This window comes from Schistocerca gregaria, chromosome 1 (genome assembly GCF_023897955.1).
Source record: "Schistocerca gregaria isolate iqSchGreg1 chromosome 1, iqSchGreg1.2, whole genome shotgun sequence".
NCBI classification, from domain to species: Eukaryota; Metazoa; Arthropoda; class Insecta; order Orthoptera; family Acrididae; genus Schistocerca; species Schistocerca gregaria.
Genome location: NC_064920.1, coordinates 1,107,806,769 through 1,107,828,651, shown reverse-complemented (window position 1 = coordinate 1,107,828,651; position 21,883 = coordinate 1,107,806,769). Strand labels below are relative to the sequence as shown.

Sequence of the window (21,883 nt, the reverse complement as noted above, 5' to 3'; positions counted from 1 at the left end):
TTTATTTTATTATATTTATTTTTTGTTTATTTAATTATTTAATATACATAATTTTATTGAATTTTGTCTTAGTATATTTTATAGAATTGATTTTTTAAATTATAGTGTATTGGTAATGTAAGTGTTTTATGAACTATTATTTTAAATTTTTTAAAGTAGATTTTATTTATAGTACGTTTTGTATCAGGGTTTATCAAAATTTTAGTATTTTTTTACTTGTCTCGATTTGGGTTGATTTATAAATAATTTATAGTTAATGTATCATAATTATTATTAAATTATTTATAGAAATGAGATGTTAATCGTTTCCCAAGATATCTAGTTTCTTAAGAAAAAATTAAATTTTTTGAAGTTAGTTGTTTTTATTTAATTTTTTAAGTACAAATATTAACTTATTTATTCTTTAAGGGATAAGCATTGAAGTTAAAAACCTATAATTTATTTTATAAAAATATAATAGTAAGCTTTAAACCAGCTATCTTTAATATTACGTTTTAGGTCATTATTTTTTATTTTGATTTTATCAATATTTTAGGTTTTTTATTAAGATTATTAATTTAATTTTAAAATTTTTGTAATAATGATAGAATTAGTATATTTATTTGTATAAAATTATTACCTTGTGAACTTAATATAAGGAACTAGGCAAAATTGATTTCCACCTGTTTATCAAAAACATGTCCTCTTGAAAATACTTTGAGGTCTGGCCTGATCACTGAGCGGATTTTTAAAGAGCTGTGGTATTTTGACCATGCAAAGGTAACATAATCATTAGTCTCTTAATTAGTGACTGGAATGAATGCTTGATGAGAAATCAACTCTCTCTTAATAAATTTTTGAATTTATCTTTTGAGTCAAAAGGCTTAAATTCCTCTTTAAGACGAGAAGACCCTATAGAGCTTGACATTTTACTTTTATATAGTTTTTTGTTTGTCTTTCTATATTTAATGATGATGTTTTGTTGGGGTGACATGAAGTATAAATAAACTCTTCATTATTATATCATTGATTTATGTTTGTTGTTTTGATCCATAATTTATGATCATAAGATTAAGTTACCTTAGGGATAACAGCGTAATTGTTTTTGAGAGCTCATATCGACAAAGCAGATTGCGACCTCGATCTTGGATTAAGAAAAATTTTGCGTGCAGGAGCCCAATGATTAGGTCTGTTCGACGTTTAAATTCTTACATGATCCGAGTTCAGACCGGCGTGAGCCAGGTCAGTTTCTATCCTAAGACTATTAATCCATATTAGTACGAAAGGGCAATATGGTTGAAATATTTTTTTATTATATTGATTAATATTACTTTATTTACTAGTTTGACAGATTAATGTGTTGAATTTAGAATTCATTAATGTAAATTTTGCTACAAATAGTATTGATACTTTATGATTTATTTATATTTATTTTGAATTTTCTTTTATTAGTTATCTGTGTTTTAATTAGTGTTGCTTTTTTAACTTCATTAGAGTATAAGGTTTTAGGGTATATTCAGATTCAAAAGGGTCCAAATAAGGTAGGATTTGTAGGATTTCCACAACCATTTAGTGATGCTATTAAGTTAATTTGTAAGGAGCAGCCAAATCCTATTATATCTAATTACTTACTTTATTATTTTTCTCCTGTTTTTAATTTAATAATTTCTTTGGCTGTTTGAGTAATTTTTCCTTATTTGACTTATATATGTTCTTTTTCTTATAGATTTTTATTTTTTTATGTTGTACTAGATTAGGTGTTTATACCGTTATGATTGCTGGTTGATCTTCTAATTCAAATTATTCATTTTTAGGTTCTCTTCGTTCTGTTGCTCAAACAATTTCTTATGAAGTTAGTTTAGCTTTAATTTTATTATCTTTAATTATTTTAATTGGTAGTTTCAACATGTTTGATTTTATAAATTATCAGCTTTATTGTTGATTCATTATTATTTCTTTTCCTTTAGCTTTAGCTTGTTTTACTTCTTGTTTAGCTGAAACTAATCGTACTCCTTTTGACTTTGCTGAGGGTGAATCTGAGTTAGTTTCAGGATTTAATATTGAATATGGTGCAGGTGGTTTTACTTTAATTTTTTTAGCTGAGTATACGAGAATTGTTTTTATAAGAATATTATTAACTTTAATTTTTTTAGGTGGTGATTTTTATTCTTTTATATTTTTTATTAAGCTTTCTCTTATATCCTTTGGTTTCTTTTTTGAGTTCGTGGAACATTACCACGATTTCGTTATGATAAATTAATATACTTAGCTTGAAAAAGTTTTTTATCTTTATCTTTAATTTTTTTATTATCTTTGTTGGTTTAAAGATTTTATTTATCTCATTTATTTAGTGAAATTTTTTGCAGGGTAGGATGGGCTGAGAAATATTTGTTTAAAAAACTTCCATACATTGAGTCGTTTCGAGTTAATTAGCATTGAAGTTACGACCCCTAAGCAGAGAAATATTTATAGAAGTAAGAAGGGGAAACAGTTAAAATATCTAAGGATGAGCACGGGCTCAGTAGAGATGACAGCTGCATGTCGCCGTCTTTATGGCTACTCGCTATCAATAAGGTAAACACCTAGCAATGCCGAGCGAGGAACTTTAACAACTACCAGGAAATAACCGAGGCGGTACAACAACAATAATTCTCCCTCTCTTTCAGTATATGCTTTCAGCAGTAACCCAGTGACGAACTGCAGCACGAAGACATTTACCCATTATCGCCACCTCTCCAACAAAGCACGGGAAATCGCCTTTTATAAGTGAAGGCAATACTGTCTATCGATAGTGTTAGGCCTTCCAAGGACCCTGTTCACTCCTGACGAAGAATCCCAGCAGAGGCTAGTTTCCCTGACGCCACATTTGATTACAAAATATGACAGTATATATGTGATGTGTTACATCAATGAAAGGAACCAATGACCGCTGGAGACAGTGTCACACAAATTCGTAATACAACACAAACACATATGTCATACCAACAAATGGATGTTTAATCCTTTGAAACGCGTCTTGGAGGTAAATAAACAGTTGCTGGTAACAGTAAACTTGTTGTTTCATTTAATCACTGGTCATTTCCAAAGGCTTAAAAAACCTCAGATATTATAAATCATTAGAACTTGGCCATAGATGTGTGTGAAGTACAAGAAACCTACTAAAAAACTTACTTAATATTGGTCTAGAAAATGTCAATATCTTCTTCAGAGAAGCATAATGCCTTGACATCTACGAAAATGTACATATTGTATGTGAAAATTATAAGCACAGATCGACAATCTATTTGTTTAAAAATCATGCCGTCACTGTGTCCTTTACCACCAATTGCATCAAGCTGCTCTTTACACTGCTCTTTCTCAAATGTGGAGCACATAAAATTCAGTGTAATATGTGCCCGAGTTTTTGTAGGGACCAAATGGGAAGCCACTTAAAATCCTCTTTCATGAGAACTTCCTCAACAAAGACCGTGAAAATTCAAATAATTCGACTTTCTCAAAACATCTCAAACTTGAGAAACACAATCTTCCTCCTCCCTCTTTGCTTAATATCGAAATTTTGCATATAATTGACGAGTGCTACGAAATGAAACTCTCATAAGAGCTCGAAATATTTCAATATTCCTACCTAAATTCCAATGATTTGTCCAACGATTAGCGTGTTTTGAAAAACAAAAGCTATTTTGATTATATAGCCGCTGTTGTAAAACGGTGAATGTCAGCCAATTCCTTTAGACGTTAATATCAGCAGTAACTGACTTAGTACTGTGCACCATGTTTTCGTACTTATTTTACACAACTTTCTTTATATTGATTACTTGTACGTTTTATACACTTGGACTTGGATGATGATAATGATGTTGATGATGTTTGGTTTGTGGGGCGCTCAACTCTGCGGTTATCAGAGCCCGTACACATTCCCAATCTTTACTAGTACAATCTCGCCACTTTCATGGATGATGATGAAATGTTGGAGTTGGAAGACCAGTTGAACGGATTTGACAGTATCTTGAAAGGAGGATATAAGATGAACATCAACGATGATAATGGGATGTATCCGAATTAAATCAGATGATGATGAGGGAATTAGATTAGGAAATGAGACACTTAAAAGTAGTAGATGAGTTTTGCTATTTGACCAGCAAAATAACTGATGATGGTCCAAGTAGAGAGGATATAAAATGGAGACTGGCGAAAGCAAGGAAAGCGTTTGTGAAGAAGAGAAGTCTGTTAACATTGAGTATAGATTTAAGCGTCAGGAAGTCGTTTCTGAAGTACTTGTATGGAGTGTAGCCATACATGGAAGTGGAACATGGAGATAAATAGTTCAGGCAAGAAGAGGATAGTAGATTTTGAAATGTGATGTTGCAGAAGAATTGGAAGGGTAGATCACGTAACTAATGAGGAGGTACTGAATAGAATTGGGGAGGTGATGAACTTGTGGCACAACTAGACTAGAAGAAGGGATTGGGTGATAGACACGTTCTGAGGGATCAAGCGATCACCAGTTTAGTATTCGAGGGCAGCGTGGAGGGTAAAAATCGTAGAGCGAGATCAAGAGATGAATACACTAAGGAGATTCAGAAGGATGTAGGTTGCAGTAGTTACTCTAAGATGAAGAGCCTTGCACAGGATAGAGGAGCACGGAGAGCTGCATCAAACCAGTCTCAGGACTGAAGATCACAACAACAACAACATGCTTTTATGTATGTTTCTTCCAGATAGCACCACAACTAAGCTAAGTACATAAACGTGAATTAGTTATTGTAAATTATGAATATATGGTTATAATTATCAGATGCAATATGTACACTTTTCGGTACCTCGTGGTATTATGTTTCAGTCAAGAAGATCATGACGACTACCTAACATATCTTAAGTAAGTTTTTGTAATACATTTCTTATATTTTACACACATTTATGGCCAAGTTTAAAAGCCATATAACACCCAAAATTTTGTAAGTTTCTGATGATGACAGATTAATCTGTTGAGTCCGGTTAAGCGAAATAAATTTCCTAATTATGTAAATGATGATTGAAATTAATTCTGAAACTTGAAGTGTCTACGTCTTTTTGTATCAGTTTATAGCTTCTGTACTTTGTCGTCAATTTGTTCATTCCATAGGCAGAACAGCAATGCCGATAATGTCCCCGTACTGCATGTCCAAGAGTGCCGTCATATCGTACTGCGACGCACTGCGTGTCGAGATGAAGAAGTGGGGCGTCTCCGTCTGCACGGTGGAGCCGTCCAGCTACATGTAAGCTCGACTGCTGAGGGATCAGCAGGAAAAGTACACCAAGCATCTGGTGTATGATCTTCACTTAAAGAATAACTTCATATACGCCCTTAAAAACTTTCTTGTTTACAGTAACTTGGCTTCTTAGCTAACAATAATTACACTTCAAATAATATCGACTTTCAGAATGAGATTTTCACTCTGCAGTGGAGTGTGCGGTGATATGAAACTTGCCCGCGAAAGGCAAAGGTCCCGAGTTCGAGTGTCGGTCTGCATACAGTTTTAATCAGCCAGGAAGTTTCAACATCGACTTTCATTTGCGTGTATGTGATAATATCTAACGTCTCAATAATTACATCGACAGTAATTCCTCCTCACATATCAGGGTTCATATTTGACGTTCACACAAGAGTCTCTTCGAAAAAGACAAATTCATTAGAAGGTAGACACAGTGAATGTACAGCACTTTGTAGCATAAACTGAAGGGCCAAAGAAATTGGCACACCTGACTAATATCGTGTAGGGACCACACCGAGCAATGAATCCGTAAGAATACGAAGAGGTGGAGATCTCTTCTGAACAGCACGGTGCAATGCATCCCAGATATGCTCAATAACGTTCATGTCTGGGGAGTTTGGTGGCCAGCGGAACTGTTTAAACTCGGAAGAGTGTTCCAAGAGGCACTCTGTAGCAATTATGGACGTGTGTAGTGTCACATTGTCCTGCTGGAATTGCCCAAGTCCATCGGAGTGCACAATGAACATGAATGGATGCAGGTGATCAGACAGGATTCTTACGTACGTGTCACCTGTGAGAGCCGTATCTACAGGTATCAGGGGGCCCACATCACTCCAAATGCACACGCCCCACACTATTACAGAGCCTCCACCACCTTGGACAGTTCCCTGCGGACAAGCTGGGTCCACGAATTCATTAAATTGTCTCCATACCCGTACACGTCCATACACTTGGTACAATTTGAAATGAGACTCCTCCGACCACGCAACTTGTTTCAAGTCTTCAACAATCCTATGTCGGTGTTGACGAGCTCAGGCGAGTAACACTGACACGTTCTCTGAGCTGTTACACTTTTCTTGTCAGTGGCGGTATGTTAACAGTGTCCTTAATGCGCTACCAAAGAAAAAAGTTACAAGGCGTCTGACCAGGCAACCTGTCGTCCAAGGGAACAGAACCATATCATCTTCACCACTACGCCCAATCCAGGGAGGGGAAAGTTCGTCGTTTAGGTAGCGACGAACGTCGATGATGCTAAGGAGGGGTGCACCAGTCTTGTTGTAAGATGAAATTCTCGGAATCAGCCGTCAGTTGTGAAAACAACCATAAGCGCAACAAATGGAGGTAAGAGGTACCTGTCACAGTCTTCTCACGGAAGAAAAAGAGCCCAAACAGAATGATATGTGATACTGCACAGAAAACATTAACATTTGGTGAATATGTTTCATGCGCCACAATTTCATGAGGATGTTAGCTTGCCCATGTGTGGCGACTAACCTCTCTAGATAAGGTGAAGGTTTCTTCGTCGCTGAGTATCAGCTTCGAGGCGAAAGGTCCATCCTCGAGTGCTTCGTTTACTGAGGTGCAAAACTGAAGTCACCAGGCTGAATCTTCTGGTTTTCACTGTTCACGAGCTGTGGAGGGTACGGTTTGAAACATAAAGCATTCGAAAAATTTTCCACACGGTTTGCTGCCTTATTCCAAGTTCGTGGCCTGTGCGGAGCCGATTTTCCCCGAAAAAACGGGTACTCGGGATGGCAGATTAGACGCGCTCTCCGTCCCATCACCACAGCACAACCTGTGGAGACGGATGAAGTACGGAAAAAGAGGTAGCCACCGCCTTTATTCCTTACAATGGCCCACTATCGGGGAAAATCGGCCGTATATTAAAGAAACACCGAGTTAAAACCGTCTTTTGCCCGCCCAATAAAACACGGGCATTACAGGTAAGTGTGAGAGATGACCTAGGTTTGATGAAGGCCGGCATGTACCAAATTCCCTGTGAGTGTGGGAATACTTATATCGGACAAACAGTACGCACCATCGAAGATCGTTGCCGAGATCATCAAAGGCACACTCGACTGAAATGTCCAAGTCGGCGGAAGCAGAGTACTTTTTGTCCGAGAAACACGAGATGCATTATGAGCGTACCAAGATCCTGGCTCAGACCTCTAAAAATTGGGACAGCGCTATAAGGGAGGCTATCGAAATTCGCATCAGGGAACATCTTATCAACCGAGATTGCGGCTACAATCTTAGCAAGGCTTGGGACCCGGCATTGAATGTAATTAAGGCAAGATGTACGAAGTGGAAACCAGGGCGCACGTAGCAAGCACATAGACGCTACGACAGATTCCGACGCCCACGTCTTCGCGACCGCCGGCGCGCGGGCGCGGACGGCGAAGAGAGCGGCCCGCGAGGGGTAGGGGATTTAAATCGGCCGCCCGCCCTCAGGAGCTCAGCTCGTCAGCGCACCTGACAATGGCGACATGTCTGATCGCCGAAATATTGTGCCCGTTGGACACTATGAACCGGCAGTATACCCGTGGACTGTACGAGCAAGAAATACGCATGGAGAAACTGAAGAATGTGCTCTTCATTGTCGCTCTGATTACTTCACATTTGTGTACAGTGCCCACCGGGCCGCGTCTTCTAGCCTACGAATGGTGACGTAAACCTGAGTCGCAGGATAGTTTGCGCACCTGCCCTCCGATGTGCCAATCGGTCCCGTGACTATAGCCTTCCAGCCATAGCTGCGCGAGATTTACAAAAATTCCCGAAATCCACGCCTGTAGCGCAGCACAGAGCATATTCCTCCGGCATTTGAGAGCTTCCAACAAACTGTACACATGATTTCAAACCTTCTTCAAACAATTTCTTGCTGATAGCTCCCATAACATAATGAAGGAAAACAGGGTTATTGCTTACTACATTTTCTCTGTCCATGCAGTAAAATTTAAGTATCAAGTGCGGCGTCGTGGTTCCTTTCTGGGATTAAACCAGTACCTATCTGTGAACTCGTTGCAGCAGATCGCCGGTAGGATAGTCGAGGAGATACCTACCGTACTGCGACTAGCGACAGGCTGCGTACAACGCGACTATTCTAAAGGTCTTAATTTTTAATGAAAAGTGGAAATACTGGCAAAATTTCGGTATATTCTGGAGTTTAGAATTACAAAAAATGGTTCAAATGGCTCTGAGCACTATGGAACTTAACATCTGAGGTCATCAGTCCCCTAGAACTTAGAGCTACTTAAACCTAACTAACCTAAGGACATCACACACATCCATGCCCGAGGCTGCATTCGAACCTGCAACCGTAGCGGTCGCGCGGTTCCAGACTGAAGCGCCTAGGACCGCTCGGCCACATTAGAATTACAAGTTCACCTCCATCCCCGCGCTAATCCTAACACAGTCATGCTCAAACACTTTCATTCACGTTGGCAAGTTTATGGTAACGTATTTCCCGAAATCTGAACAGCTACTAAATACGGATTGTCCTTAAATGAAAATTCTCGCCATACTATTAAGTTTATTGGTGTTTAAAGCACTCAAGTTTTTGGCCACTGATCTGCGCAATATGCCACGCAGAATTACTGTCTTTTCTCGTTCACAAAATTACTTAAAAAATTCGTACTTTCTAAAAAAACGCACCGAAATAAATTCGCCTTCACTTTAACGCACTTTTGAGGCATGCGGCACCACTAAAACCGGCAAACTGTAACCTCCTTCGGAGCTCACACTACACACGATCGTACCTTTGAAAGGCTGGCTCCGACTACTTTAGAGTGCTGCAAGCATTCAGAGTCTCCAAGGGAAAAAGACTCGCTCTATTCTGATTGATCAGTTTTATCTAAGGCCAACAGAAAAATATTATTCTCCCTCGTTTGTCCGCGCTTTTCACGACTAACCAATCAACAAATAACACACTTTCGAATTGCACTTTTTCCGAAATAAATATTTAACCCTCTGCTATTTTATTTATACTTTACTTCATTAACTACTTTCATTTGCACTCGAATTAGCTTTCCTTTTACCATAAACTTACTTAACATATTATGATACAAAATTCCCCGTCGTCTGCATTCACACTGTCTTAAAAATTTCTCACGCTAGTTCGTGCAGCGTTTGTTAGTGTAACAGTGATCTACATATTTAATTAAAACCACAATCACACATCATTCACCCCACTAAAAACATCTACAAAACTGTACAAACATAAATAAACGAAAAAGTCTTCAAGAAATATACAAAACAATTCACAAAACATTCTCTTGACCTGTTTCTTGATTGTCTCTGTCTGCTACTGTACTCTGGTGGATGAAACGTAGAACTACGTACTCGACTGAATCCGCTTCAGACCATCTGTCACTTAGCAAGAATGAGTCATTCTCCCGATACACAGGCTACAGACAGGACTGTTAAATTATGACACTGTATGATGCTTAGTTCAGGATGTACGCCGGCCGCGGTGGTCTCTAGGCGCACAGTCCGGAACCGCGCGACTGCTACGGTCGCAAGTTCGAATCCTGCCTCGGGCATGGATGTGTGTGATGTCGTTAGGTTAGTTAGGTTTAACTAGTTCTAAGTTCTAGGGGACTGATGACCTAAGATGTTAAGTCCCATAGTGCTCAGAACCATTTTTCAGGATGTACGTACGTCATAAACATTAAAATGCTAGAAAACTACCTAAACCCATTAACTCATTTTAAATTAATTAAACGTTTGAAGATGTTTTGTACAAGCGGATTGTTTTCTTTACTGACTCTAATGTGTGTGTGTGTGTGTGTGTGTGTGTGTGTGTGTGTGTGTGTGTGTGCAACAATAGTTCAGATACTTTGTCCTCTCTTCAGACGCAACGGATATTTGTTTTTTCTTTTGATGTGAAATATGATATTTGTAATCCTGTGGTTTTAACGAATGTTTTTACTACATATCCAAGGGTTAGTAAGTAATCGTCGGACAATGAATAAGCATGATGATTCCCTTAAAAAATTTTTTTTTTTTTTTCAGGACTGGTCTGAACAATCCCGATCATTTCAAGGCAACAATTTCGAAGAATTTTCAGACGTGCCCACTCAGTGTGAGAGAGGCTTACGGACTTGATTACGATGACAAGTGCTCGGTGAGTCACATCCAAAATTTCACATCAAACTTCTGTTCCTTGGACGAATTTTTATTTAAAAACTTCTAGCTTTTTTAATACAAAAGTACTGCTTTCTTAGCTTACTTCTACTACTACACTAAATACTCTCTTTCGATACGTGACATCATCTATAGGCTAAATGGTCAGTGGACAGTTATTATTACTTACTTATTCAACGTATGGCTAAACTACACAAAAATATGATACACGTACAACAGGAAAGTAAGGCATAAAACATACTTACGAAAACAGTAACAAACTAGTATAAAGTTATAGCATGTGAACACTCAGATACGTTACCAATTTCACAGTTCCATCAGAGCTTCATGTCGGACGAACTTAATCATCTATAGCCTTTGGAGAGCTCTTTATCATGTCGTTCCAACCTCTTTGAAATTATTGGGTATTCACAAATAATATGGTCTACTTTTTGCTCTATTGTGCCAGGGTTATATTTAGGTCTGTGTATGGACCCCCACTTATAAAGAATGTGCTCGGCAACTTCTGTTCGCAATTCTGATGCGACAGAGGTGGTTCCAAATTTTTCTCGAGAAATCAGTAGTTTTTTTCGGTCATCAGTCTTCTGACTGTTTTGATGCGGGCTGCTACGAATTCCTCTCCTGTACCAACCTCTTCATCCCAGAGTAGCACTTGAAACTACGTCTTTAATTATTTACTGGATGTTTTCCAATCTCTGCCTTCCTCTACAGTTTCTTCCCCTCTACGGCTCCCTCTAGTACCGTGGAAGTAATGCCCTGATGTCTTGACAGATGTCCTATCGTCCTGTCCCTTCTCCTTGTCAGTGTTTTCCACATATTCTTTTCCTCTTCGTTTCTACGCAGAACCTCCTCTTTTCTTACCGTACCAGTGCACCTAATTTTCAACATTCTCCTGTAGCGCCACATCTCAAATACTTCGATTCTTTTCTCTTACGCTTTTCCCACAGTCCATATTTCACTACCACAGAACCCTGTTTTCCAAACGCACATTCTCAGAAATTTGCCAGAGCTAGTCTGCTTTTGATGTCCTCCATGCTCCGTCCATCATTGGTTATCTGCTGCCTAGATAGCATAATTACCTTAACTTCATCTACTTCGTGACCATCAATCCTGATGTTAAGTGTCTCGCTGTTCTCATCTCTGCTACTTCTCATTACCTTCGTCTTCCTTTGATTTACTCTCAACCCACATTCTGTACTCATTAGATGGGTCACTCTGTTCAGCCAATTATTTAACCCTTCAGTCAGTCAGGATAGCAATGTCATCAGCGAATCGTGTCATTGATACCCTTTCGCCTTGAATTTTAATTCCACTCCAACCTTTATTTTTATTTCCATCACTGATTCTTTAATATACAGATTGAACAGTAGGGACGAAAGACTACGTTGCTGTCCAACATCCTTTTTCATAAGAACACTTCGTTCTTGGTCGTCCACTGTTAATATTCCTTCTTGGCTCTCGTACATATTGTATATTAACCGTCTCTCCCTATAGCTTACCCCTATTTTTCTCGCTATTTCGAACATCGTGCACCATTTTAAGTTGTCGAACGCATTTTCCAGGTCAACAAATCTTATGAACGTGTCTTGATTTTTCTTTAGTCTTGCTTCCGTTATTAACCACGTCAGAATTGCCTCTCTGATGCCTTTACCTTTTTAAAGCCAAACTGTTCGTCACCTAGCACATCCTCAATTTTCTTTTCCGTTCTTCTACATACACACATCAAAAAAATGTTTTGCATCTCCTCGAACCCGAAAGGTCCGGAATCTGTACAGAAAATTGGAATAGAGATCAACATAAACATCATTTCCGCCCTTTTTATTGCTCAGGAAAACATACACTGCATGTTTTACCACCAAGCAGCGAGACCTTCAGAGACCGTGGTCCAGATTGCTGTTAACAGCGGTACCTCTAATACCAAGTAGTAAGTTCTCTTGCATTGATGCTTGTCTGTATTGATCGTGGCATACTATCTACAAGTTTTCAAGGCAGTGTTGGTCCAGACTGTCCCACTCCTCAACGGCGATTCGGCGTTGATCCCTCAGAGTGGTATCTCTCTTCCAGACATGTTCGATAGGGTTCATGTCCTGAGAACATGCTGGCCATTCTGGTCGAGCGATGTGGTTATTCTGAAGGAAATCATTCACAAGTTGTGCACGATCGGGGTGCGAATTGTCGTCCATGAAAACGAATGCCTCGTCGATAAGTTGCCGATATGGTTGCACTATCGGACGGAGGACGGTGTTCACGTATCGTACAGCCGTTACGGCGCCTTCCATGACCACCAGCGGCGTACGTCGGCCCCACATAATACCACCCCAAAACAGCAGTGAATCTCCAACTTGTTGCATTCGTTGGACAGTGTGTCTAGGGCGGGTCGCTTCCAAACACGTCTCCGACGATTGTCTGGTTGAAGACATATTCGATACTCATCGGCGAAGAGAACGTGATGCTAGTCCTGAACGGTCCATTCGGCATGTTGTTGGGCCCATCTGTATCGCGCTGCGTGGTGTTGTGGTTGCAAAGATGGACCTCGCCGTGGACGTCGGGAAAGTCGCTCATCATGCAGCCTATTGCGCACAGTTTGAGTCGTAACACGACGCACTTTGGCTGCACGAAAAGCGTTATTCAGCATGGTGCCATCAAGGTTCCTCGGAACTATAATCCGTAGGTAGTGGTCATCCACTGCAGTAGTAGCCCTTGGGCGGCCTGAGCGAGGCATATCGTCGACAGTTCCTGTCTCTCTGTATCTCCTCCATGTCCGAACAACATCGCTTTGGTTCACTCCAACACTTCACTCAACACTTTCTTTGTTGAGAGCCCTTCCTGACACAAAGTAACATTGCGGACGTGATCAAACCGCAGTATTGACAGTCTATAATGGTTGAACTACAGACAACACCAGCCCTGTACCTCCTACCCGGTGGAATGTCTGGAACTGATCGACTTTCAGACCCCCTCTGTCTAATAGGCGCTGCTAAAGCATGGTTGTTTTCATTTTTGGGCGGGTTTAGTGAGATCTCTGAACAGTCAAAGGGACTGTGTCTGTTATACAATATCCACAGTCATCGTCTATCTTCAGGAGTTCTGAGAACCGGGGCGATACAAAACTTTTTTTTTTTGGTGCGTGTAGTATTAACGTCAGCAAATTGAATGCATGAGCTGTTAAGCTGATTATGTAATAGTTCTTGTACTTGTCAGTTCTTGTCGTCAGACTCATACATTCTACACACCAACGTTGTCCCTTCTCCCGATGATTTTTGAAATTCTGGTGGAATTTTATCAAGCCTTCTAACTTATTTGATCTGAAGTCCTCAAAGCTCTATTAAATTCTGTTCAAATATTGGATTCCTTATGTTTTCTAAATCGACTCCTGTTTCTTCTTCTATGACATCAGACAAATCTTTCCCTGTTAGAGGCCTTCATTGTGCTCTTTCCACCTATCCGCTCTCTCATCTGCATTTAACAGCGGAATTCCCGTTCATTCCTTGTAAGCTGCGTCAGTCCTTCCGACTCTCATTTCTTTTTCGATTTCTTCACATTTTTCGTGCAGCCATTTCGTCTTAACTTCCGTGCACTTCCTATTTATGTCATTCCTCAGCGACTGGCATCTCTGTATTCCTGAATTACCCTGAACATTTTTGCACTTTCTTCCTTCATCGATCAACTGAAGTATTTTTTCTGTTACCCATGGCTTCTTCGTAGTTACCTTCTTTGTAGCTATGTCTTTCTTTCCAACTTCCGTGATGGCCCTTTTTTTTAGAGATGACTATTCCTCTTCAGCTGTACTACCTACTGAGCTAATCCTTATTGCTGCAACTGTAGCCTTAGAGAACGTCAAGTGTGTATCGTCATCTCCTAGCACATCTGTATCCCACTTCTTTCTTCTTTGTGTATTGATTCTTCCTGACTAATCTGTTGAACTTCAGTCTACTACTCAACATTCACGGCCTGGGTATACCTTACAATCCAGTATCTCAATTCGGAATCTCTGTCTGACCATGATGTAGTCTAACTGAATTCTTCCTGTATCACCCGGTCTTTTCCAAGTATACCAACTCCTCCTGTGATTCTTGAAGAGGTGATGATGTTTGGTTTGTGGGACGCTCAACTGCGCGGTCAACAGCGCCCATTCAAAGTCCCAATTTTCTGAGACTCCAATGTTTTACTCAGTCCAATCTAGCAACTATCACAAATGATGCTGATGATGCTGAAATGATGAGAACAACACAAGCACCCATTCCTTCGCCAGAAAAAATCCCTAATCTGGCCGGGAATCGAGCCCGGGACCCCATGATCCAGAGGCAGCAACGCTAGCCTCTAGACCACGAGCTGCGGACGTTCTTGAAGAGAGTATTCGCTATAATTAGCTGAAATTTATTACAGTACTCAATGAGTCTTTCTGCTCTCTCATTCCTTGTCCCAAGTGTGTACTCTCCTATCACCTTTTCTTCCACTGTACTTCTTCCCCTACAACTCCATTCCAGTCCCCCATGACTATTAGATTTTCATCTCCCTTCATGTACTGTGTTACCCTTTCGATATCCTCATATACTTTATATACATCTTCAGCTTTCAACGTCGGCATGTATACCTGAACCATCTTTGTCGGTATTGGATTGCTGACGAATCTGAGAAGAACAACCCTCTCACTGAACTGTTCACTGTAACACTCTTTGGTCTGCCTTTCTGTTCATAGTTACCCATGCTCATCTGACCAGAAATCCTTGTCTTCTTTCCATTTCACTTCAATGACCATTACCATATCTAGATTGAGCCTTTGAATTTCCTTTTTCAGATTTTCTAGTTTCCCTACCACGTTTAAGCTACTGACATTCCACGCCCCGATTCGTAGAACGTTATCCTTTCGTTGATTATTCAATCTTTTTCTCATGGTCACCTCCCCCTTCCCGAAGATCCGAAAGGGAGACTATTCCGGTATCTCATGTCAATAGAGAGATCAACATGACACTTCTTCAATTTCAGGCCACATTTCCTGTGGATAAACGATATGTGTCTTTAATGCAGTGGTTTTGATTGCCTTCTGCATCCTCGTGCCGTTGATCAATGCTGATTCCTCCGCCTTAAAAAGCAGTTTCCCACTCCAAGGACAATGGAATGCCCTGAAGCTCTTTCCGCTCCTCTGCCCTCTTTCATAACGCAGAATGAGGGTGCCTTCCAATGCCGGAAGTCGTCGGCCGCCAATGTTGATTATTAGTCAAAATTTAAGCAGTGGCTGGTTTCGAGACCGGTACCGAGGATGTTTTGATCACTAACCAAAGACGCTACCCCTAGAACACGGATGTTCAGAAAACAGCGGTTTAAAGCGAAAAAAAAATGAAAAAACAGAGTTGTTATGAGCGGGGGTCAGTCTTGCGAACATTGCATTTAGAAGTCCAGTGCGCTACCTATTACGTTGTAAGCGCCGTCGTGTACATGTAAAGTGTTTACTTACATCGAAATCATCCTCACAAAAAGACACACGTTGTGACCAATATCACACCTGGATCTCTAGGGGCGAGCTAAAACACATTGTACGCATCTTCTTATTCTTTAGAACACTCAAAAATCATTTTCTGGAGTTTTTGTATGTGTACTTGTGCAATGTGGTACTACACACCATTTGTAGCCCACTTTCCGGAGCGTAAAACAAGATACCACCGTGAGTGACCTTTACGACAGTAGGAGCAGCGCGGTAGTCGGTGACGTCACAGGCAACACGTGACTCATATGGATCTTTGTAGTGCGTTTTTAAATTATTTGAATTTTATTTCGAAGTTTTTTAATACTGATAGTCTCGAAGATAAATCATGTTATGAGCATGAAATGACGTAGCTAACCATTTAAACTGATTTACAGAAAAACAGTGAATTGCCCTGTTTTATGGCAGACGTGTTCGAGTAGTGAAGCTTTAGAGAAAGATCACGCTTCGTTACTAAATAAACCTGACCATCTGCCTAATACAAACACGTGTTTCTTACAGTTGCAAATACTAAAGCCTTTCAATTAAAAAAGGAAAGAATGTCACTTTGAAATAATAACAGTACAAAAAGCAGCACTCCGTCTTCAGGCCACAAGTGGCCCATCGGGACCATCCGACCGCCGTGTCATCCTCAGATGAGGATGCAGATAGGAGGGGCGTGTGGTCAGCATACCACTCTTCTGGTCGTTACGATGGTTTTCTTTCGCCGGAGACGCTACTATTCGGTCGAGTAGGTCGTCATTTGGCATCAAGAGGCTGAGTGCACCCCAAAAAATGGCAACAGCGCGTGGCGGCCCGGATGGTCACCCGTCCAAGTGCCGGCCACTCCTAACAGCGCTTAACTTCGGAGATCTGACGGGAACCGCTGTATCCACTGCGGCAAGGCCGTTGCCAATAACAGTACAGATCAATATTAATTCTTTCGACTACCATTTTGGCGTGCCACACACTTTCTAACAAGACCAAGGTTTACCCACTCTTGTATTGACAGTTAAGTTCATTTTTTTCCGCTCACGACGAAGTAACCATTGCTACTTACCGATAATTTTACAGTTATCACTCTTCGCTGGAGTCGTTTCGTATCTGTTCAAGTTCCATTACGTTGCGTAACGGAAACTACTAACCAGTTAACAATGTTCCGCGTGGTTTTCCGCCAAGAAAACAAACTCCTACTTTTACCCTAAGAACGTACGTAGTAGTTTAAACTCGCAACCAACTATTTAGCATAGTCTTCAGTCTATGCACAACACGGATCCACGCGGCACAAACCCGCGCATGCTCAGTAGCACTTAGGCATTGTTGACGATAAGTAGTAAAACAATGCACCTACCAGAGAAAAGCACTCTCAGCTGCGAATGTTCCAGAAACCAAAGATGAGTGAAGAGTACCATATACTACATCATAACACAAAAGTATAGCAGTACAACTTACACTACTATACGGGGCAGTTGTCAGTATTGTTTCGAGAACGATACAGAAGCTTTTTCTGGGAACCCCTTACACAGGCCTCTAGAGAGTCCCGATTTCTCCACTTGCGGTTCCCATATTTTTGGAGCCCTGAAGAAAGGTATTCGTGACCGTCGGTTTGCTTCGTACGAAGAAGTACAGGCTTGAGTACAAATATGGTTACGTACGCAACCGCAAACATTTTTCCATGAAGGCATTGACCGTTTTATCTCACAATGGGGCAAATGTATTAACAGTTATGAAAATTAATTTTGAAATAATAAACAGCTTGTTTACATTTTTATGCGATTGGCTCGTTTTCGTTTGATGGTCCCTTATATGTTCATCGACTCTTAAAACTGCAGTCTATCTTCTCTACAAGTTGTTGACGACCTTTCGTTCCCCTGTAGTTGACCTGTGCTAAGTTCGGAGATCGGATCTTGCTTTCTGTTCAACATATTTTCTAAAACTACAGTTACTTCTATAAGCGTTTTGTTTATTGGCTCGCTTAACACAGCAGCTACGAGTGTCCTTATGACACCAGTCAGCACTTGGCGTCTTTGGAATTGAAATTACTACATTCTTCTTGAAGTCCGAGGATATTTATATATCAAGCATAATAAGCAGAATAATTTTACTATGGCTATAGCTCCCAAGGACCTCATCAATCGTGAAGAAATGTCTACTTCAGATGCCTTGTTCCGACCTATGTGCTCTGTCAAGTTATTTTCGCAGTATCATATTGAGTTGCTCTTCTCTATATAGCCCTTCTATATATAACTTGCACCATTCGGGTGGACTACTGGCTTCTCAATCATATTTTCCATAATCACACACACGCGTACAGCTTTGCATGCCTCTTCTAGCCGTACCTGTTTTGTCCATCCGAACTTCAATGGAACTCATTTCTTTGTTGTCTAATTAATTTTCTACATTTTTATGTTATCTCCTTTCACCAGTTGAATTGAGTATATAATGTGTTTTTATTGGGCTTTGTCTTTTTACTGTCTTCATTATACCATCCCTAAAAACCATCTAATCATCTTCTGTTATATTCAGTTCCCTGGTTTCACTCATGCGTTCCCTAATGCTCCATTTTAAAGATTCATAGCTCTGATTCTTTCAATTTATCCAGGTTCTATATCTTTAATTTACTATCTTTCTGTCACTTCTTCAGTTTTAATCCGCAGTTCACACCTAATAAATTATAGCTTTAGTTTGAATATGTCCCTAAAAATGGGTGTTAAGTCTGGTTTCAAAATCCGTCTGAGACCTAGCAATGTTTCCAGGTCTCGTTCTTGTATACAGCCTTATTTCATGATTATTAAACCAAATGTTAGCAATGATTAACTAATGCTCTGTGCACAATCGTATCAGGTGGCTTCCCCTTTCATTCCTGCCCTCCAGTCCGTGTTCTCCCACTGTTTCTCCTTCACTTCTTTTTTCTGTTATCTAATTCCAAGATTTACATCTACATTTATATTCTACAAATCATTTTGAAATTCATGGAAGAAGGTAAGTCCCATTATATGAGTTATTCGGGTTTTTCCTGTTTCATTCATATATGGAGCATGGAATGAATCACTGTTTAAACGCCTCTGTGAGTGCTTATCTTGTCCTCATGTTCTCTACGGGCGCGATACATAAGGGGTTGTAGTACATACCTAGAGTCTGCGCTTAAAGCCGTTTCTTGAAACTTTGTAAGTAGGCTTTCTCGGGATAGTTTACCTCTATCTTCAAGAATGTGCCAATTCAATTTGGTCAGTACCTCTTTGACACTCTCCTTCATGCTACTCTTCGCCGTATACCTTCAATACCCCCAATTAGTCCTATTTGGTACGCGTCCCACATACCCACATACTGGAGCAAAATTCTGGGATGGGTTGCACGAGTGATTTGTAAGTGATTTGTAGACCCACTGCGTTTCTCTGGGATTCTATTAACAACCCGATGTCTGCCGCTTGCTTTAAGCACGATCGAAGTTTTTTCGTTTTATGAAGTGCACACTTTCGCATTTCGAACATTTAAGGCAAGTTACTGATCATTGCAGCCTCTTTCAGACAAAACTTCATGAAACAGCGGATGACTGCACCATCTGCGAAAAGCCTGTCGATACTACTGACATTGTCCGCAAGATCATTAATATACAACAAGAACAGGAATGATCAAAACACACCTCCTTGAGGCACATCTGAAGTTACTTCTTCATCTGCCTATGATTCTGCATCCAATATAACCTGCTGTGTCCCCTCCGCCAATAAATCTTTAATGTAGTCTCAAATCTTGCTTGGGGCCCCATGTGGTAGTGCTCTTAATAATAAGTGCAGATGTGGTATCGAGTGGAATACTTTTCGGAAATCAATAAATAATGCATATACCTGACTGCCTTGACCCGTGCCTTGAGTATGTCATGTGAGAAAAATGCGAAGGCGTTTAACGTGATGGTTTCGGAATACATAATTGTTGGAATGGAAGAAGTCTTTCTCTTTGTGATACCTCATTACGTTCGAGCTTATAATATGTTCTATAATATGTTCTAGGATGTTTAGGATACTGGCCAGTAGTTTGTGAATCACTTCTATTACCCTTCTCGTGACTGGGCACGGTTTTTGGTTCGAGAGATCTACGATAGACTATATTCAAATGAGAGGCTAACTCAGCTGCAAATTCAGTATAGAATCTGATAGGGATTCCATCTGGCCCTAGAGGTTTGATCAGTTTTAACGACTTCAGCTGTTTCTCAACGGCACTCACACTGATATCTATTTGACTCACTTTTCCAGTGGAACTGCTGTAGTAATCCTGTGTTTTCCTTTGTAAATGAACATTTGAAAACAGAGCTACGCGTTTCTGCTTTTGCATTATTGGTCTCAGTTTCAGTACCTGTCTCATCTGTGTGTACCTAGACACCAATTTTATGCCATTAACAGCCTTCACATATGACCAGAATTTCTATGGGTTTTGTAAAAGAGCTTTCGACAGTGGTCACTTTAGTTTTCACAGGTTGCCGCCTTGACAAAGAAAGGAGTTTCATTCAACGTCTCTCTCTACCCATAGTTCTGAATTTGTTTTACATCTGTTACGCAGTAATCTGTCCTTCTTTAGAGGTTTATTTATAGTGATTGGATATTCATCATGAACTGTTCTACTGGGTAACTGTCTATCCAGAGCGTGGTGAACTAATTTTTTAAACTTAATCGAGACACCCTCTGCATGCTCCTGTTTCAAGTTCGTCGCTGAGATATGACCATAATTAAATTGTCGGCTCCCTTTACTATCTGAATAATATCTCATTTTTCTCACACTTTTTTTTTCAAGCTTTGAATCATCTGTGCCTCCAACAGGTGTACACAATAATGGGTTGTTGTTGTTGTTGTTGTGGTCTGCAATCCAGAGACTGGATTCTATCCTGTGCAATCTACTTCATCTCCCAGTACCTACTGCAACCTACATCCTTCTGGATCTGTTTAGTGTATTCATCTCTTGGTCTCTCTCTACGATTTTTACCCTCCGCACTGCCCTCCAATACTAAATAGGTGATCCCTTGTTGCCTCAGAATATGTCCTACCAACCGATCCCTCATTCTAGTCAAGTTGTACCACAAATTTCTCTTCTCTCCAATTCTATTCAATACCTCCTCATTAGTTATGTGATCTGCCCATCTAACCTTCAGCATTCCAATAATGGGTTTAAGTGTAGATATTTTTATATGAGGTACCTTAATAAGTGTTCTCTGTGTCGAACAATTTCCCCACAAGTATGTCACAACCTTAACGACCTGACTTGCTTTGTATGACCGTAACTGCACCACTAAGTGGACTAAGCCTGTCAGTATAGACTAAACGATTTGCGTCCACACGTTCACACTTCAGCACCTGACCTGTTGCCCAGGAAAAAAAAGGAATTAATGGCCTACTCTTCAACTCTTTCCAAATATACTTGGATATACTAACCAATCTCAAAACATATGAGTTGTAATAATTACTGCAGCTATTCGGAAAGTAAGATCCGGTCGGTCGGGTGTGAAATGGAAATCAACATGAAAATCAGATGAAGTTTTGCACAGATGTGTTGGACAGTGTCTCTAGTATGCCCGTCGATCACGTCGTATCGTTCTTTTCAGTTCTGAGCGCACATAAAGATGCATAGAAAATAATGTTCCCAACCAAGTATGGGGGTCTGCCGTAATATTTCGCCTGATTCATATATGCAGCCCACATAACATAACTGTCATGCATTTCTTCTTCATAATTCTCGGCAGCACACTGCAGGGTCAATGAAGACGCTGCTGCAGCGTTTTAGATGGGATCTGCTTCATCACACACTTGGTTCCCTCCAATCTTCATATCTGTTCACATGAACCGCTCGCTATGAAGACAATATTTTGGCACAGACAACGAGCTGCAGACCAGCTTAGGTTCAAAATGGCTCTGAGCACTATGGGACTCAACATCTTAGGTCATAAGTCCCCTAGAACTTAGAACTGCTTAAACCTAACTAACCTAAGGACATCACACACACCCATGCCCGAGGCAGGATTCGAACCTGCGATCGTAGCAGCCCCGCGGTTCCGGACTGCAGC

The 21,883-nt window shown here is 40.3% G+C and overlaps 1 protein-coding gene across 1 annotated transcript in view; it reads left to right on the top strand.

Moving 5' to 3' along the window:
• The window catches only part of LOC126283210 (short-chain dehydrogenase/reductase family 9C member 7-like), a 127,399-nt gene that overhangs the window by 92,087 nt on the left and 13,429 nt on the right, over window positions 1-21,883 (top strand). The window contains exons 5-6 of the mRNA XM_049982254.1: window positions 5,102-5,234; window positions 10,242-10,353. Coding sequence (XP_049838211.1) covers window positions 5,102-5,234; window positions 10,242-10,353 — 245 coding nt within the window. The remainder of the gene's footprint in view (window positions 1-5,101; window positions 5,235-10,241; window positions 10,354-21,883) is intronic.